Genomic DNA, 18,057 nt, shown 5'->3' with positions numbered 1-18,057 from the left:
CATGACTCTGACCTCTCTCAGGATGGGAACGCTGCCTAATAAGAAAAGAAAAATCTATGCGGTAAAAACTGATTCTCTTATCCTGATTGGATTTTCTACAATAATTCTTACAAATTAAGAACTTATCTTATTGGAGATAGTGAATAAAGTTCAAGTTAGTTTGAAAAAAAGGAAGTCAGAACAGAAGAACAGAGCCTAGTATATAGAGAATAAGCTCAATTACATACATGCAAATAGGCTATAGGAAGAAAGAGGACAGGAAGAAAATACCCCTAAATATTAACTGTACCTAAACAGCAACCTGACTCAAAGCCAAGCCTGGTGGTGCAAGCCTATCATCCCAGGACTTGGGCGGCTGAGACCGGAGCATGGCAATTTGGAGCCCAGCCTCAGCAACTCGGCAAGACCCTGTTTCAAACATAAAAAAAAAAAAGGTAGGGCTGGGGGTATAGCTCTGAGGCAGAATGCCCTAGGAAAGAAGAAGATGACAGTCATGGATCAGTGAAGGGCTAAATTATATGTCCTATAGTTCTTCAGACTTCATCTGCTTCTCCCAGTGTTGCTCAGAGGGACAGTGGCTGATATGACAGGACTCACCTCTCCCAGTGTTCCCCAATGTCTAGGCCATACATGAAATGATCTGTATGTTTGTTTTTAAGGAAAATGAACAGGCAGAGAAAATCAACATCAGCCTGGCTTTCTTCTTGTATGACCTTCTCTCACTCATGGACCGTGGCTTTGTGTTTAACCTTGTCAAACACTATTGCAACCAGGTGAGTGTCCCTAGGAGCTAGCCATTTTGTTCTCTGAGGTGCTGCTTGTGGCCTTGGAAAGCTATCTTACTCATTGCGGTTCAGCAGTGTGACTGCTGCGCATCCTGGGTTTAATGGAACATTCCTTGGGTCTATGCTGTGGACATCCTGGCATTCCTGGCATGGTTATCAACCCAGACAACAGGTTTATTGATTGGGATTGACTTTTATTAGTAATGTGATCTGATTTCTCCAATTTAGCATTTAACAGAAATTAAATGACTATGCATTTGTTCTTTGACCGGGCCTAGAGTCCAAAGCATGAGGACTCTTTTCACCTATTAGGCGAATAAATTAAATTGCTATAAATTCTGACTTTAAAGTCTTGATGAAATCAGTCAGAAAGATTTAATTTTACTGAGCCCAAAGCAAATATTTTATAACCCAAGAATAGGTTATTAGTTATCCCTCCAATGTTTAATATTCTTCCTTTATTCACTATTTTTAAATGCCCTAACAAAGTAATATATATATTATATGTATAATATATGTATATATCAGTTATTTTTGCTACTCCTCTCCTTCCATACTTCTGCTGTAGCTACCACACCATTGTCATCCCTTCCTACGCCCACCATATCTACCTCCACCAACATCACCTTCTCCACCACCACTGCCATTACGACCTCCACCATCACCACCTCTACCACCATTACATTGCCACTCCACCAACACTACCACTGCCACCTCTTCCATCACCACCTCCAACACCATCACCACCATCACTACATCCCCCAACATCACCACCTCCAACATTACCACCATTACTACCTCCAGTACCATCACCACCACCACCACCACCATTAGCATCTCCATCACCATCATTACCACCTCTGCTATCACCATTACCATCTTCACCTCCACCACCACCACCATTGCCATCACCTCTCACACCCATGACACTACCTCCAATATCAGTACCACCTCCACTGACATCGGCACTTCTTCCATCGCCACCATCACTATCTCTTCTATCACCACCATTACTACCTCCACCAACATCACCACTTTCAACATCACCACCATCACCACCTCCAACACCATTAGTATCTCCACCATTACCACCTCCACCATCACCACCTCCAAAACCATCAGCATCTCTACCATCACTACCTCCAAAACCATCAGCATCTCCACCATTACCACCTCCACCATCACCACCTCCAAAACCATCAGCATCTCCATCATCACCACCATTACCACCCCTGCCATCCCCACTATCACTATTTCTTCCATCACCATAATTACTACTTCTACCAACATCACCACCTCCAACACCATCATCACCTCCACCAATGTCAGCATCCCCATCATCACCACCTCCACTACCACCACTACATACACCAACACCACCTTTACCATCACCACTACTACTACCACCATCACCACCTCTACCAACATTGGCACCTACACCATTACCACCATCACCACCTGTTTGTTTTTTTTGTTTTTTTTTTGTAATGAGTAACTCAGTGACTTTAAGTAAATCCTCCAAATTATATTGGTCTCAATTTCTTCATTTTTAAAATGAAAGAATTCTCCTCTGTGGGAGGTTTGAAGGCTTTGGGGCTGATTAAGGAAAAAGATAATACCATACAAGATAGTGACACACAGGTTTCATTGGTGGTACATGGACAGGGTTGCAGGAGCGATAAAGGCTTTCAAAGCACAGGACTGTCTAGAGGCTTACAATAAGGGAGCACCACCTAGAGGAGCAGGGTACTCCCAGGGGTGGGGAGAACAGAGGCTTAAGTGTCCGTGATGTTGCCGCAGCACAGTGGGAAGTCTCTGGGTCAGAGAGCTCCAAAGGGCTGTACCTACTTGTGCCTTGTACAAGGCGCTATCTTCTCAATAGGAATCAGATGTCCAGTGAAGTGTTGTGGGATCGACAAAGCAGTCAGGTGCTAAAAGCCTAAAATTGTTGGCTTGGGTTATTTTCAAATGACGGAATGTGTAAAAATTAGGTTTGGTGTGAGCTAATGGGGTGGGGTGTCAGTCTTCAGCGAAGAAATAAATAGCCTAGGAGCTCTTTATTTCTTGAGCTCATTTACATAATACCCTTTTCCCAACAAAAGAAAACAGTGACTTTTCTAAAGGACGACCAGGTAAGGAAGCAAAATAATAAAAGAGAATGATAAGGAAACTTTGGTTCTGTGTCCCATGGCTGCTGCTGATGTCCATGGACATTGTCTAGCAGCACCATGCCACTCCCAGTGCGTCACCATCCTGTGCACTTAACCGCCTGTCCCAGGAACTACCAAGGTAGACCCTGGAGGAAATGCTCACTCCTCTTTGTCCTCCCTTTCAGGTTTAGGATTCTAGATCACCAGATGAGTTGTAAATACAAGTTAATCTGCTTTCAAAACTTGAAGTTGGATGTTTGAAAAAGAGACCCTAGAAACACAGCGCAGGCCCAGTGCACATGTAGCCGTGCTGGTTTCAAAAGGGAAACAAGGCATCCCAAGACGACTTGGACCTGCCCTGCAGGGTGTAGTTTAATCGCCTCTTACTCTGCCCTTTCCTTATCATTACTCGCTTTCCCTTTTAAACTCTTTGTATTTGAGCTGCTTCTTCTCTTTCTCTCCCCTCACCCCTCTCCCAACTCCCAAAGAGCCCTGGACACTGCACTCTAATTCTAGCGATGCCGTTCACCACCTCTGTGACTGGGGAACATCGCCCTTCATTGGAGGCATCCACTTCCTCTTCTGCAAAATAACAGGGCTGGCTTAGACTTCCCGGGCTCTGAAACTTTGTTTCTGTGTTCCATGGCTGCTGGTGATGTCCATGGACATTGCCTAGCAGCACCATGCCACTCAGGCCTCAAAACGTCACTACCCCAGGCAACAGCAACTTAATTCATGGATCCCAGCTATCTAGTTACAGGATGAAATTCCTACCTGAGTAAGGCACATTGTATTCTTCCTAAGTCCTCTGATTTTATTATCTTGCATAAACTGATTCAAACATTCAATCCTGTTATCTGCTATTTAAAGAATGTGTGGTGATGTCTATAACCTTAGTCTTCTGTTAATTGTCCTTAACAAATAAACCTACTTTTTATCTTTTTGTGGTACTGGGGATTGAAACCAGGAGCATTCTACCTATAAGCTGTACCCTAGTCCTATTTTTTTTTTTACTTTATTTTTATTTTGAAACAGAGTCTCACTAAGTTGGGGAGGCTGGCTGTGAACCTGTAATTCTCCTGTCTCAGCCTCTCAAGTACTGGGATTGCAAGGGTGCCTTGCTAGATAAATCTACTCCTTAAATTATTCCATGTATCTTACTATGTGCCCAAAGTTAACACCCATCCCTTAAACAGAACCACTGGCATTTCTATCTTTAATGAAGACTCAAGGGACCTGGAGGCCCCACAGGTCCAAAGTCAGCCAGGATTGTTCCCAGCCACCACCATCTTACACAGCAGTCATTTGGCTTTATATATGTGTAACATATAATGACATTCCTTCATTTTAAGTAAATGCCTAACTATGTATTGAAAATGCCCCACAACACAATGACTTCTAAAATGGCTGAAAGTTTAAATTACACAGGTCAGAAAACTCCTGATGTGAGAAGAGGAGGCCTGTCCATTTGCAAGGATGACACTTTGTGCTCGTCTGCTGGGGTGAGAGGTGTTTATGATGAAACCATGAACAAGGGCCATCAGCCCCTCTTCCCCCTACTTTGCCTATGGAGGAGCTAGGAGCCTGGCTCCTCCCTTTGTTCAGCTCACCTGGGGGAGGCGAGGAATGCTCCCCATAGCATCTCAGGGCTTGCTTCAAGAAGGGTACTCTTTTGTTTGCTTTCTTGCTTGCTTGTTTCTCTTTAGTACTGGGGATTAAGCCCAGGAACATTCTACCTCTGAGCTACTCCTCCAGTTCTGTGCTGTTTTTTACTTAGAAACAAGGTCTCACTAAGTTAACTGCACTGGCCTCAAACTTGCGATGCTGCTCTCTCAACCTCCCAACCCTATAACTAGGATTCCAGGCATGCATCACCACACCCAGCGCATGGATTGCTTTTTAAGCAAAGATTTTCCCCCAATTATTTCCCCAAAATTCATACTGCATGTTTTATTTGTCCTCCAGTTCCTCGTCTCCCACGATGGAGCAAACTTCTTGATGTCTTTGCAGGCAGTACATTATTTCCTAGGCAGTGTGATACTCTCCTCTCGGGAACTGGTTCCAGAGCTTCCTCGCGGGGCCTTCTGTTAGAAACTTCAGGAGAACACTTGAGGCATGAAGGCCATCCAGTCATATCCCATTCACTTCCCATGGCTCTGTGTAAGGCATCCTCATCTCAGACATCACTAAAAGAATCAGTCATTGAAAAAACTTACTGGGTCTCTCTGTAATGCAGAATTTGCCATCTGTTGCCCTAGCAGATCAACTTTTATAAAAGTGTATGTCTTTCTCTGTGGAGAAAGGATATTTTTGTCTGTCCACCTCAATTCCATTTACCTTATAGTCAACACTTCTTTCCTCTTTCCATTTTTCTTCCAGCTCTCAGCTAAGCTCAATAACCTCCCAACACTCATTTCCATGAGACTGGAGTTTCTGAGAATCCTCTGCAGCCATGAACATTACCTTAACCTGAACCTCTTCTTAATGAATGCGGATACTGCACCAACATCTCCTTCTCCCTCCATATCTTCCCAGGTAATCAACTAATTGAAGGATTTATTCAAGCTATTTTATTTAATTATCTTAATTTAATTATGTACTTCTTATAAACGTTGGACTTAATAATTAGATGGAAAATCAAGCTCTTCAGACTAGATTGATTGATCCAGATGAGGACAAGTATGCAGCCTGGAAGTTGTACTATCTTAACTAAGCACAGCAAAAAAATTCATAAGCACCATGAAAATGTACGAAAGTCATAGAAAAATCTCAAATCTTCCCTGTAAAGTCAAAGAAGTTTTGCCATGTGTTAATATGTTTTTATTTTTTGCAATAGGCCATCCAAGAGCTTTTAATGAGTTAATGTAAATTATAAATGGGTAGAAGAGACGATGGGAGAAGGTGTGTGTGATGAGCAGTGACTGTGGGAACCTTTTTTTTTGGGGGGGGTGGTACTGGGGTTCCTGGAAACCCTTCTACCTCCGGGCTACACTCCCAGACCTATTTTATATATTTTTTAAATTTGGAAACAGGGTCTCTTAAGCCAGTGAGGATGGCTTTGAACCTGCACAGATCCTCCTGTCTCCACCTCCCAAGCGCGGGGGATTACAACGTGCACCACCACGCCTGGCAACCTTTTTTTTTTTTTTTTTTTTTTTTTTTTTTTAATAACTCAGAGACTTCTCAAGAGACTATTGTCCTAAGGAAATAAAGAAAAAGAAAAAGAAAAAGAAAAAAAGGAGCCAGGTGTGGTGGCACACACTTGTAATCCCAGTACTTGGGAGGCTGAGACAAAAGAATCTCTCGGGTTTGCAGCCAGACACAGCTACTCCACAACTTAGTGAGACCCTATTACAAAATAAAAGTTAAAAATAGGGCTTGGGGTGTAGCTCAGACCCTGGGTTCAATCCTGGTACTGAAAAAAAAAAAGCTTTAAGGGAAAGCTATTTTCTAGTCATTTTATTTATAGAAAACAAATCAGTAACTCAGAGCTCTTTTTTATGTTATATATTCCTTGATACTAGCACAAAGGTGAAGGTTTGCTTAATTCATTTTTAAAAATTAGCTATTCATAACAGATGTCATAACTCAAACCTTAGCTACCAGACCATCTGAATGTGAAAGATCTGACTTCAGGCAGAAATTCCAAACATGTAAACATTGTGCTGTAGCCTGCCCTGCAGGTTAAGTCCCCACTACCCTAGGCTAACCTCGCCCTTGGGCCTCTCCCCACATTCCTCTTCTGATGCTCCAGGGAGTTAGCAAAGTCAGGGCTCAGCTCACCAAAGCAGGAGACTTTAGAGATGCTTTCAGCTCTTAGTAAAAAGTAGCATGTGCTCCCAGAGAAGAATACCGGGCAGGGATTGCCTGGGACTGGTAAGTCTGACACTTTCCTGCCTGGCCCTACTTGTGTACAGACCCCCCCCCACACACACACACAATCAGTATGCTTAAGCCATCTTCAGAAGCATTGCTGAAACCACAGCCACAGGACCCACTGTGGGTCTCATTTCCCTATACACATTTTATCTGGGGGATTTTAATCTTCAGCTTTTGATTTCAGCTGGGGAAGTGTTCTCCATTTTTTTTTTTAACAGACCCCAGGTGCTTTATTTTCATCTTTCCCAACAAGGGATCCTCTATCTGTAGGAATAGGAACCACTCTCCCTCTCGGTTCCCTCACCTATGTGTGGGTGGTATTTATCAGGCCTGGCTAGAGCAGGGGCTCCATAAATCCTATCTATGGCAATTTGAATTCCAATTCTTATTACACGTAAGCTCACCGCTTGCATTTCTGTAGAACTCGAGCTCCTGCTCCAGTTTCCAGGACCAGAAGATTGCCAGCATGTTCGATCTGACTCCAGAGTACCGCCAGCAACACTTCCTCACTGGGCTCCTCTTTACAGAACTGGCTGCCGCCTTAGATGCCGAAGCAGAAGGGTATGTTTCTAACACTCAGAATGGGCCATGGAGAAGAAAAGAGAAAGATGCTCCATAATAAAGTGTGCAGTTCAGCTTCTTGTAATTGGTGAAATCGTCTACCACACCACTTATGAGGAGTAGAGGCATCGGGGCTTGGAAAAAAAGACGCCTATAGAGCATAGACCGGCACCAGGGAGAGAGGGACCACTAAATGACTGGTTTTTAATTCATTTATTTACTTATTCACTATTTGTTATTCATGTAGTTACTGTCATTTATTCAGTGGAATTTACTAAGGATGTTTTGATCTGTGAACTCCCTAGTAATGAAGCCATTTGGGGAGGGGGATTCCTTAGAGATTGAATCCAGGGCTTTGTGCACGCTATGTCCATGCTGTACCACTGAGCTGGACACCAGCCCCAGCAAAACTATTTTTAACCAAGGTGAGAGCACACAGTGCCTCAGTGTTGACAAAGGAAGTGTTTGCTGATGTCCCAGGCAGTTGTCTCGTGTCCCGATCAGGCTTCTGTGGACAGGCCTTCCCAGGCTGAGAGAGATGCCACAGGTTCAGGGCTTCTGAACCCTTACACAGCACCTCTTAAACGTCCAACACCTGGAGGCATATGGCAGTAGCTAGTCTTGATGTAGGCCTACGGTTTCAGTTCCATCTTCTTTCAACTCTAATTAAATTCCTCCCAACTTTCTCAGTAGAATCTCCTACCCTATAACTAACATATATTTCTACAGCAACAAAAAGGACCCTGACACAATTGTTAATAAGGTGCCCAGATGAAAGTCTGAACACAAAGATATGCCCATTTTTGTTTTGTTTTGTGGTACTGAAGATTGAACCCAGGGGCGCTCTACCTCTGAGCTACACCCAGCCCTGTTTTATTTTTATTTTCAAACAGTGTCTTGCTAAGTTGCAGAGAGATTCACTTAATTGCTGAGGATGTCCTCAAACCTGCAATCCTCCTGTCTTAGCCTTCCAAGTACTGGGATTACAGGTATGTGCCATCATGCCTGGCTCTATTTTTTATTTATTTTTATTTATTTATTATTTATTTATTTATTTATTTTTTGCGGCTCTGGGGATGGAACCCAGGGGCATTCGACCTCCGAGCTACACCCCCAACCCTATTTTGTATTCTTTATTTTGAAACCGGGTCTCACTGAGTTGCAGAGGGCCTCACTAAGTAGCTGAGGCTGTCCATGAACCGCTATCCTCCGGTCTCAGCCTCCCGAATGCTGGGATTACAAGCGTGCGCCACCACGCCCGGCTGTATTTTAAAATTGTCCTCATGGTAGAATTGCTTTAAGTGATTTCTGAAAATAACATTTTGTATTTACACTAGCAGTAGTTTGTATATTCTATTTTCCTTCTAGTCACAAGCAGCCATGAAATCTGTTTCTGATTCCTTGTAATATTGTTGCCGTGATATTACCAGCAACAGGGTAGTGTTATGTCCAGAGATCATCATGTAATTATGTTTAATTAGGTAAATACATTCTTCAAACACACACACACACACTGAGCACCTTTTCTACCCCCCAGAGAGTAACTAATTAATAGTGCCAGTCTTCTGACCACTCAGTAATCCCCTATTGCTGAGTTGACAGTTACTCTCCTGGAAAGTCATTAGAAAGACTGTCACATGTGGGCTAAAACCTGAGTGGGGGGGGGGGGAGGAAATCCTTTAACAAAGCTTCCTATTGCTCAGCATTTTTTTTTCCTTATGCTGCCAACACAATAAATACTCACCAACACCTGCCTACCTGTGGGTCAAGGACCACTGAGACTCGTCTCAGTCATGTAGAACCCTGTCAGGAGCCATGGCTGGTTCCCAGAGGGTCTCACTGGGACACTCACACCTGGGTGTGTCCTCCAATGCCCATGCATCATTAAGTCCACAGTGTTTGTTAAGCTTTGGAAATGGCCTGCCATCTTGGTGTCAAGCAAGCACACTGCAGTGCTTTGTCCCAAACACAACCCACGGCCAGATCTGCAGGCTAGGAGGACAACCAGAGTAAGAACAACTTTGGGCCCGGCGTGCTGGCGCATGCTTGTAATCCCTGCGCTTGGGAGGCGGAGACAGGAGGATCAGCGCAGGTTCGAAGCCAGCCACGCTGGCTTAAGAGGCCCTGTTTCCAAATAAAAGTATAAAAATAGTCTGGGAGCCGGGCGTGGTGGCGCGCACTTGTAATCCCCGCGCTTGGGAGGCGGAGACAGGAGGATCGCGCAGGTTCGAAGCCAGCCGCACGCGCTGCCTTAGGAGACCCTGTTTCCAAATAAAAATATAAAAATACGTCTGGGAGTATAGCCCGGACATAGAAAGGCTTCCAGGAACCCCGGTACCACAAAAAAAAAAAAAATAGTCTGGGAGAGTAGCCCAGAGGTAGAAGGGTTTCCAAGAACCCCAGTATCACCAAAAAAAAAAAAAAAAAAAAAGAACAACTTTGGAAATACTTCTAAAATGCAGTTTGCAACTGGCCAGTCCCAGGCGCCATGTAAAAATCTAGGTCATCTGAAAAATTGGTTAATATTTTCTATCTAACCCTGGATTCTGGCAAAATAATTTCATGTGAAAGAAACAATGCATTTTAAAAACTGAAAGTCTTTGGTTAGGTTCCAAATACCCTTATTGGGTACTTTATCTTCATTACTTTTTATTTATTGAGGGATAATTTATATACAGTAAAGATCCCAAATATTGATTGTAAAGTGCAATTGATTTTCACCTATGAATATTCTGGGGTAACCATCAACCAGATCAAGATACAGGGTGTTCTATAGGATATTCCGTTACCCTCCATCACAGGTAACCACTATTCTGATCTTTATCTCCAGAGATTGGTTTGACCTAATTGAACTTCATCTTCTTTTGCTGAATATTATGCCTATGAGAACCTGCAGTGTGGTTGTATTTTATGAGTAGTTCATTTTCTCTTTTATGTGTATATAATACTCCCTTGTATAAACATACTACAATTTGTGTACTATAAATAGAGAGTTGGAAGCCTCTAATTTGGGGCTATTACCAAAAAAAGCTGCTCTGAATATTCCTGAACATGGTTTTAGGTAAACATTAGAGTTCATTTCTGTGGGGTATAAATACAGCCTACTTTATAATTTTATTTTTAATTTTATTTTTAAGGTGTTTTGGGGGGAGAGGGGTAATAGAAATTGAACCCAGAGGAATTCTACCTCTGAGCTACACTCCCATCTCTATTTTATTTTTTTATTTGGAAACAGAGTCTCACTAAGTTTCTGAGTACCTTGCTAAGTTGCTGAGGTTGGCCTGCAACCTACAATCCTCCTGTCTCAGCCTCCCAAATACTGGGATCTTGGGCATACACCACTATGCCCAGCTTGGTTTAGTATTCTTAAATATGTAAATATGTATAGAAGGTCAAAATTATATACACTGAGATAAGAAAAAAAGAACAAACTAAATCCAAAGCAAGCAGATAGTAAGAAATAATAAGCCAGGCATGGTGGCACATGCTTGTAATCCCAGCATTTAGAAGGCTCAGACAGGAGTATCCAGGTTCATGGCCAGCCTCAGCTATTTAGTGAGGCCCTTTGCAACTCAGTGAGTCCCTTTTTCAAAATAAAGAAAAAAAGAAAAAAAAAAAGAAAGGTCTGGGGTATAGCTTGAAGGTAGGATGCCCCTGGGTTCCATCCCCAGTACTGCAAAAAAAGAGAAAGAGATAATAAAAGATTACAAGTAAGATAATAAAATAGAAAATAGAGAAAAAAATAGCAGAACCAAAAGCTTGTTAAAAACATTAACAAAATACCAGTGTGGTAACGCATGCTTGTAATCCTAATACTTGAGAGGCTGAGACCAGGAGGATCACACAGGTTCAAAGCCAGCCTCAGCTACTTAGTAAGGCTCTAAGCAACTTAGTGAGACCCTGTTTCCAAATAAAGTGTAAAATAGGTCTGGAAGTATAGCCCAGAGGTAGAAAAGCCCCTGGGTTCCACCCCCAGTACCACACACACACACAAAAAAAAAATTAACAAAACTTTATATTGTTAAAATGGCAGTACACCACCCCAGTTGATCTATAGAATCAGTACAATTCCTTTCAGAATCTCAGCTGGCGTCGGGCATGGTGGTGCATGCTTGTAATCCCAGCACTTGGGAGGCTGAGACAGGAGGATCGCACAGGTTTGAAGCCAGCCTCAGCTACTTAGTGAGGCTCTCAGCAACTTAGTGCAACCTGTTTTCAAACAAAGTATAAAATAGGTCTGGGAGTATAGCCTGGAGGTAGAAAAGCCCCTGGGTTCCACCCCCAGTACCACCAAAAAAAAAAAAAAAAAAAAATCTCAGCTGGCTTTGCAAAAATTAACAAGCTGTTCCTAAAATTTGTGTGAAAATTCAAATCTTAAGATTTTTGAAAAAGAAAAGAATTGGAGGACTCATACTTCCTGCTATCAAAATTTACTGCAAAGAAAAATTACTCAAGACTATGTGGTTCTGAAATAATGATAGACACAGAGAACAACAAAAGCAAAGTAAGAGTCCAGAAATAAATCCTCACATTTATAGGCAACTGATTTTGACACAATACTCAAAACCATCCAAACGAAAAACAGTGTTTTTAACAAATGTTTCTGAACTGGATCTTCACATCCAGAAGAGTGACGTTGAATGCCTTCTCACACTGTATACAAAAGTTAACCCTAACAGATCAAAGACCTAAGTATCAGCGCTAAAATAATGAAATCCTGAGCCAGGCGTGGTGGTGCACGCTTGTAATCCCAGCATTCGGGAGGCTGAGACCTGAGGATCGCGGTTCGCGGACAGCCTCAGCTACTTAGTGAGGCCCTCCGCAACTCAGACCCTGTTTCTAAATAAAGAATAAAAAATAGGGCAGGGGGTGTAGCCTGAAGGTCAAATGCCCCTGGTTTCCACCCCCAGCCCCGCAAAAAATTAAAAAATAATGAAATCCTTAGATAAAATCATAGTTGTAACCTTTATGAACCTGGATTAGGCAATCATTTCTTACTTCTGTCACCAGAATTATGAGCCTAAAGAAAAAAAAATAGATATTGGACTTAAGAGTAAAACTGTAAATGAAAAAGTAATGAAATGATAATAAAATAGAAAAAATAGCAGAACTAAAAGCTTGGTAATAACCCACGGAATGGAGGGAAAGCCTATGCAGACCACGTACCTAATAAGGACTTGTGTCTGGAGTCTACACTTAAACATCTCATGACTCAATAACAAAAAGACAAGTAACTCAGTTTTAAAAGGACAAGGATCAGAATAGATGTTTCCCCAAAGAAGATATGGTCATACGCACAGGAAAAGATGTCCAGCCTACTTAGCTTCCAGGCAAACACATATCAAAACCACAATTGAATACCACTGCATACTCACTAAGATAAATAAAAGGGCAGATAATAAAATGTTGGCAAAAAGAAAATGGATTCACCAGATGCATTGGGACACGTACAGTGGTACAGCCACTGTTGAAACCAATTTTTAGGTTCCTCAAAAGGTGAAACAGAGTTACCCTACAATCCAAAAATTCTACTCTGGAGTGTATGCGCCAGAGAAGTAAAATACGTATCCACACAAAAACTTATGAATATTCAGAGCAGCATTCATAATTGCCCAAAAACAAATTCAGGTGTGCGTCTGAATTTCAATTGTGCATTTGAAACAATTCAAATGTGCCTCAGTGGATTAATGGGTACATAAAATGTGCCATATCTATGGGATGGAATATTATTTGGTAATATAATATTATTTGGAATGACATACTCATGCTATATATAGTAAACTTGGAAACTTCATGCTAAACAAGAGACTCAGGATCAGAACAGTCTATCTTAGTATTCTAGACACTTCTGCCCTATTTTACTTGATTTTCACATTGTCACAGTATTATTTAGGAGCATTTCGATAACTCATTTTTATTTTATTTTTGGTGGAACTGGGGATTGAACTCAGAAACACTCTACTTCTGAACTACATCTCCAGCCTTTTTAAATTTTTTTTTTTTAATTTTGAGACAGGGTCTCACTAAATTGCCAAAGCTGACCCCGAACATATAACCCTCCTGCCTCCTCTTCCCAGCACATCTGGCTTGGTCACCCTTTTCCGTTCAAGAGCATATTGCTCAGTGTTCTTCACCATCACCTCTAGCTTGCTGTTTCCTGCCCACAGAATCAGCAAAGTGCAAAGGAAAGCCGTCAGTGCCATCCACAGCCTGCTGAGCTCTCACGACCTGGACCCGCGGTGCGTCAAACCAGAAGTGAAGGTCAAAATCGCCGCCCTTTACCTGCCTCTGGTTGGCATCATTCTGGATGCTTTACCGCAGCTCTATGACTTTACAGGTAAGGACTCCTCCTGTGTCCTTCCTTAGATCGATGAGGACCTCTGCTAGATGGCCCTGGCCACGAAGAGGTCTCCATCTTCACTTCTAGTGCTGATATGCTCATGTGAGTGAAGCTTTACAGCAGTGGTCTCTAAACCTTCCAAACACAGGCCCAAATCAGTTTTTTTTCAAACAATATCATGTAACCATTTTTTAAGAAATTATTTATTTGTTCACTGGTTGATCTGCTATCATATTATAAATTTTATAAACTATATACCACAGAGGATGAAATAAAGTAACAGAGTCACTCACTCCCTTTGCAGATCCTTATCTAACAACTTGAAAGTATTCTGTTAGATTAGATTCTGTTTTTTGTTATTGTTATTTTTTTGGGTGCTGAGGATGGAACCAAGGGGCTTTCTACCTCTGAGCTACACTCCCAAACCTATTTTTTATTTTTTTAATTTTGAAACAGTCTCACTAAGTTGCTGAGAGTCTTGCTAAATTGCCGCAACTGGCCTTCAACCTGCGATCCTCCTATCTCAGCCTCCCAAGTATTGGGATTGCATTAATGCACCACCATGGCTGGCTCCTTTGCTTTATTTTTAAGTGAATATTTAAGGGAAGAATGGGTTTCAGATGAAACAAGCAAATTTTTGTTTTATACCAAAACAAACAAACAAACAAAAAACATGATGTGTTTCAGTATTTCTCTGCCACAGTAGAGGTATTTTGCCTTTGGCAGCAAGAGGTCAATTCCGAGGTCAGTATCTCTTGCTTTAGCAGCCAGGGAATAGGAGAAACATTCTTACAGGGGTTTGTGCACTTCCAGAGTCTATTTACATGTTACAGTGTGGGCTAGACAGCATAGATAGAAATTAGTAACAAGAACCCACACACATCCTCTCCTCCCAAACAGAGAAACCCCTTAGATGACAGTTGAGAGAAACAATCTCTTTGCCTACTCTTTCCCCCACACATACACACGACTGATCACCAGAGCGATTCTTGTGTTTCCCCAGTTCAAGAAAAGTTCTTAGAAATGATCATGCTGCCAGGCATGGTGGCGCACGCTTGTAATCCCAGCGTTTGGGAGGCTGAGACAGGAGGATCTCAGGTTTGTGCCCAGCCTCAGCTACTTAGTGAGGTTCTCTACAACTTAGTGAGACCTAGTTTCAAAATAAAATATTAAAAATAGGGCTAGAGGTGTAGCTCAGAGGTAGAATGCCCCTGGGTTCAATCCCTAGTACCAAGGGGGGAAAATGACCATGCCGCTCTCTGGAGAGTGAAAGACCCTGGGGAATACTTACCTGCGTCTAGCCACCCGTACAGGTGGTCATCCTTGAAATATTACAACCATCCAAGGTTTTCCATGTCCTCCAAATGCAAAGTGTTATGTGTGCTGAAACTATTTCTAAAATCACTCCGATATCAAGTATTTAGTTAAAAAAATTAAACCAATCACCTGTGGCCTTCGATTCATGCAAATCATACAGCGGAAGAAGAGCATTCCTAGGGAAGTAATGATCTCTTTTCTTTTTTTAATTTTTTTTATTGGTCCACTGTATTCATACATCATAATGGGATAAAAAAAAAACTTTTGTAGAATACATGCACACATCACCCAGTTAGCCCCTACCCGATCCCCACCCCGTTCCCTCCCAATTCCTCCTTGCCATGCTTGGCTTAGTGGTTGACATCTAGTATTATAGCAATTTATCCAAAATTAACAATGATAATCTCACATAACAGTATCATTTGTCTGATACCAAGCTTTAGATTACTTAAAGATAAGATTTCAACATTTCTTTTTGCTTTCTTTCTTGCCAGAGAATATTTTTTTCTTTTTTTTTTAGGTGAAACTATCATACATTTATTTATTTATTTTTCAGGAAAAAATCTATCCTAATATGGAATATAAACTCTAGATACAAAAAACGATCTCGAAAAAGAACAAAGCTAGAAGATGTATATTTTCTGATTTCAGATGTTATAAAGCTACAATAATTGAAACAGTATAGTACTGTTATAAAGGCAGATATATAAACCATTGGAGTTAAATAAAAGCCTAGAGATAAATTCTTCAATATATTGTCAAGTTATTTTTGACAAGGTTTCCACAAACATTTGGTGGAGGAAATAATAATCTTTTATATAAATATTATTGAAAAATAATAATTACATGAAAAAGAATAAAATTGGACCCTTAACTAACACCATATACAAATATTAACTCAAAATAGATAAAAGACCTAAATATAAATCTTAAGACTATAAACTTTTAGAAGAAAATCTGGGTTATAAAACCTCACAACATTGAAATTGGCACTGATTTCTTGGATATGATTTCAATGGCACAGGCAACGGAAGGGTAAACAAACTCCCTAAAAAGTAAAAAAAATATTGTATATCCAAAGACAATGTAAACAGAGTTAAAAGTTACTGATAGAATGGGATAAAATATTTCCAAATGCTATATCTGAAGGTATATTAATATTCCAACTAGAAATCCTAAAAATTAGCAACAATAAAAGCAAACAATACAATTTAGAGATAGGTAAAAGACTAACATAAATAATGAATCTCCACAGATAACCAAATTTAGTTGTCTGTTGGATGAAAAATCTTGTTTCTCTGGTTCTGGTGTGTGTTACCTATTTCTTCTTTGTAGTTAATCTCCTTGAGTATTTTCTCTAGCGCTGGTTTTGAAGACATAAAATCCTTCAGTTTCTGTTTGTCATGGAAGCTTCTTATTTCCCCATCTAATTTGATAGGAAGTTTTGCTGGGTAGGAAATTTTTGACTGGAAGTTGTTTTCTTTCAGAGTTTGGAATATGTTACTCCAAGCCCTTCTGGCTCTCATGACTTGGTTTGGGAAGTCTGGAGTGATTCTAATTGGTTTGCCTCCTCTGAATGTCACTTGGCCCTTTGTTTTTGTTGCCTTTAAGATTCTCTGCTTGGCTTCCACATTAGTCATTTTGACAATTATGTGGTGTGGGGATCCTCTTCTCCCTTCCTGTCTAAAGGGAGTTCTATAAGTTTCCTGGACCTGTGTATCAACCTCTTGCTCTATGTTTGGGAAATTTTCTGCTATTATTTCCTTGAAGAGATTGTTGATCCCTTTGGTTTCACCTTCTTTTCCCTCCTCTATTCCAATTATTCTTAGGTTAGCTCTCTTAAAATGAGCCCATATTTCTTCAATGTCAGATTCCTGCTGTCGGATTTTTTTTTTCTAAATTAGAAACTATGCGTTCATTTTTGGAGTGATCATCTTCTAGGAGTGAGATTCTATTCTCCATGTGGTCTAATCGGTTGTTTATACTTTGAATTGAGGCCTTTATTTCATTGATTGCATCCTTTATCTCTTTTTGGCTCTCTGAATTCTTTTTGAAACACCTCTATTATTTCTAAAGTTATTTTCCTGATTTGATCTAGAAATCTCTGAATTTCTGTTTTATCAGTTTCTGATGTTGTGGGGTTGTGGGCATTCATTGCTCTAGTATTATTCCTCTTTCCCATGATTTTGGAAGTTTGTGCCTTCTCTGGGTTCTTCCCTGGGGCACTACGAGTTCACTTATGGTGCTCTGGATCTAGAGTCTGTGGTATCTCAGTCCCCACTACTCCTTTATTGGGTTGTATCACAGAGTCTCAGACCCAGGGAGTCAATCAAGGCTGCTTTAGACCATGGGGGGGTGCCAGGTTGGGTGTTCTCCTGTGGGGAGTTGTGACTATGGTGTGATATCTCTGCCACCGCCACTCCCCCACTGGGTCCCTGGGAGTCAGTACTGTCAGTACTGGGAGTCAGTCCCTGGGAGTGCAGTACTGGGATTTCTCCTCTAGGGGCCGCAATTTGACTCACTGTTGTTGAGTGCGCTGATGGAGGTGTAGTGAACTTGGTGAATTTGCTGCTGCCGCCACCAGTGGCAATATGGCACCACTGCTACACCCTCAGCCATGAGGCTGGCGTATTTCTTCTCTGTTTTTGAGCTCCGCTCTGAGTCCCTGCAGGGTGTGCTGAGCCAAGCCCCTGCGAGCTTTAGACGCTCCCTGCACTGAAAAACCTGCTGAATCCTGCCCGGCTGATCCACAGCCACTCACCTCTGCTCGCTGTCCACTGCTCCTCTCTGGGGCCTGGTGGGCTGTTGAGTGCGTTGTTCTGGTGCCATCCCATGAAATCGCCACTGCTACCAGCAGTAAGGTGCTGCTGCTGCATCCTCAGGCATGAGGCCGGCGTATCTCCTCTGTGGATCTGAGCTCCGTTCTGAGTCCTCCTCCTCTCTGGGGCCTGGTGCTGCAAGGGAAGATGGCGCCCGCGCCGCTCCACGCCACATCTCCGGCCGCAGTACTGCGGTCTGGTTTCTT

The 18,057-nt window shown here is 41.8% G+C and overlaps 1 protein-coding gene across 1 annotated transcript in view; it reads left to right on the top strand.

Annotated features, from left to right (window-relative positions):
* The window catches only part of DOCK8 (dedicator of cytokinesis 8), a gene marked incomplete at both ends in the record, with an annotated part of 237,691 nt that overhangs the window by 171,756 nt on the left and 47,878 nt on the right, over positions 1-18,057 (top strand). The window contains 4 exons of the mRNA XM_080708606.1: positions 660-773; positions 5,315-5,470; positions 7,236-7,375; positions 13,543-13,712. Of these exons, the coding sequence (XP_080564732.1) occupies positions 660-773; positions 5,315-5,470; positions 7,236-7,375; positions 13,543-13,712 (580 nt within the window). The remainder of the gene's footprint in view (positions 1-659; positions 774-5,314; positions 5,471-7,235; positions 7,376-13,542; positions 13,713-18,057) is intronic.

This window comes from Muscardinus avellanarius (genome assembly GCF_963383645.1).
Source record: "Muscardinus avellanarius genome assembly, chromosome: 13".
Classification (NCBI taxonomy): domain Eukaryota; kingdom Metazoa; phylum Chordata; class Mammalia; order Rodentia; family Gliridae; genus Muscardinus; species Muscardinus avellanarius.
This window is presented reverse-complemented; position numbering and strand designations above follow the sequence as displayed.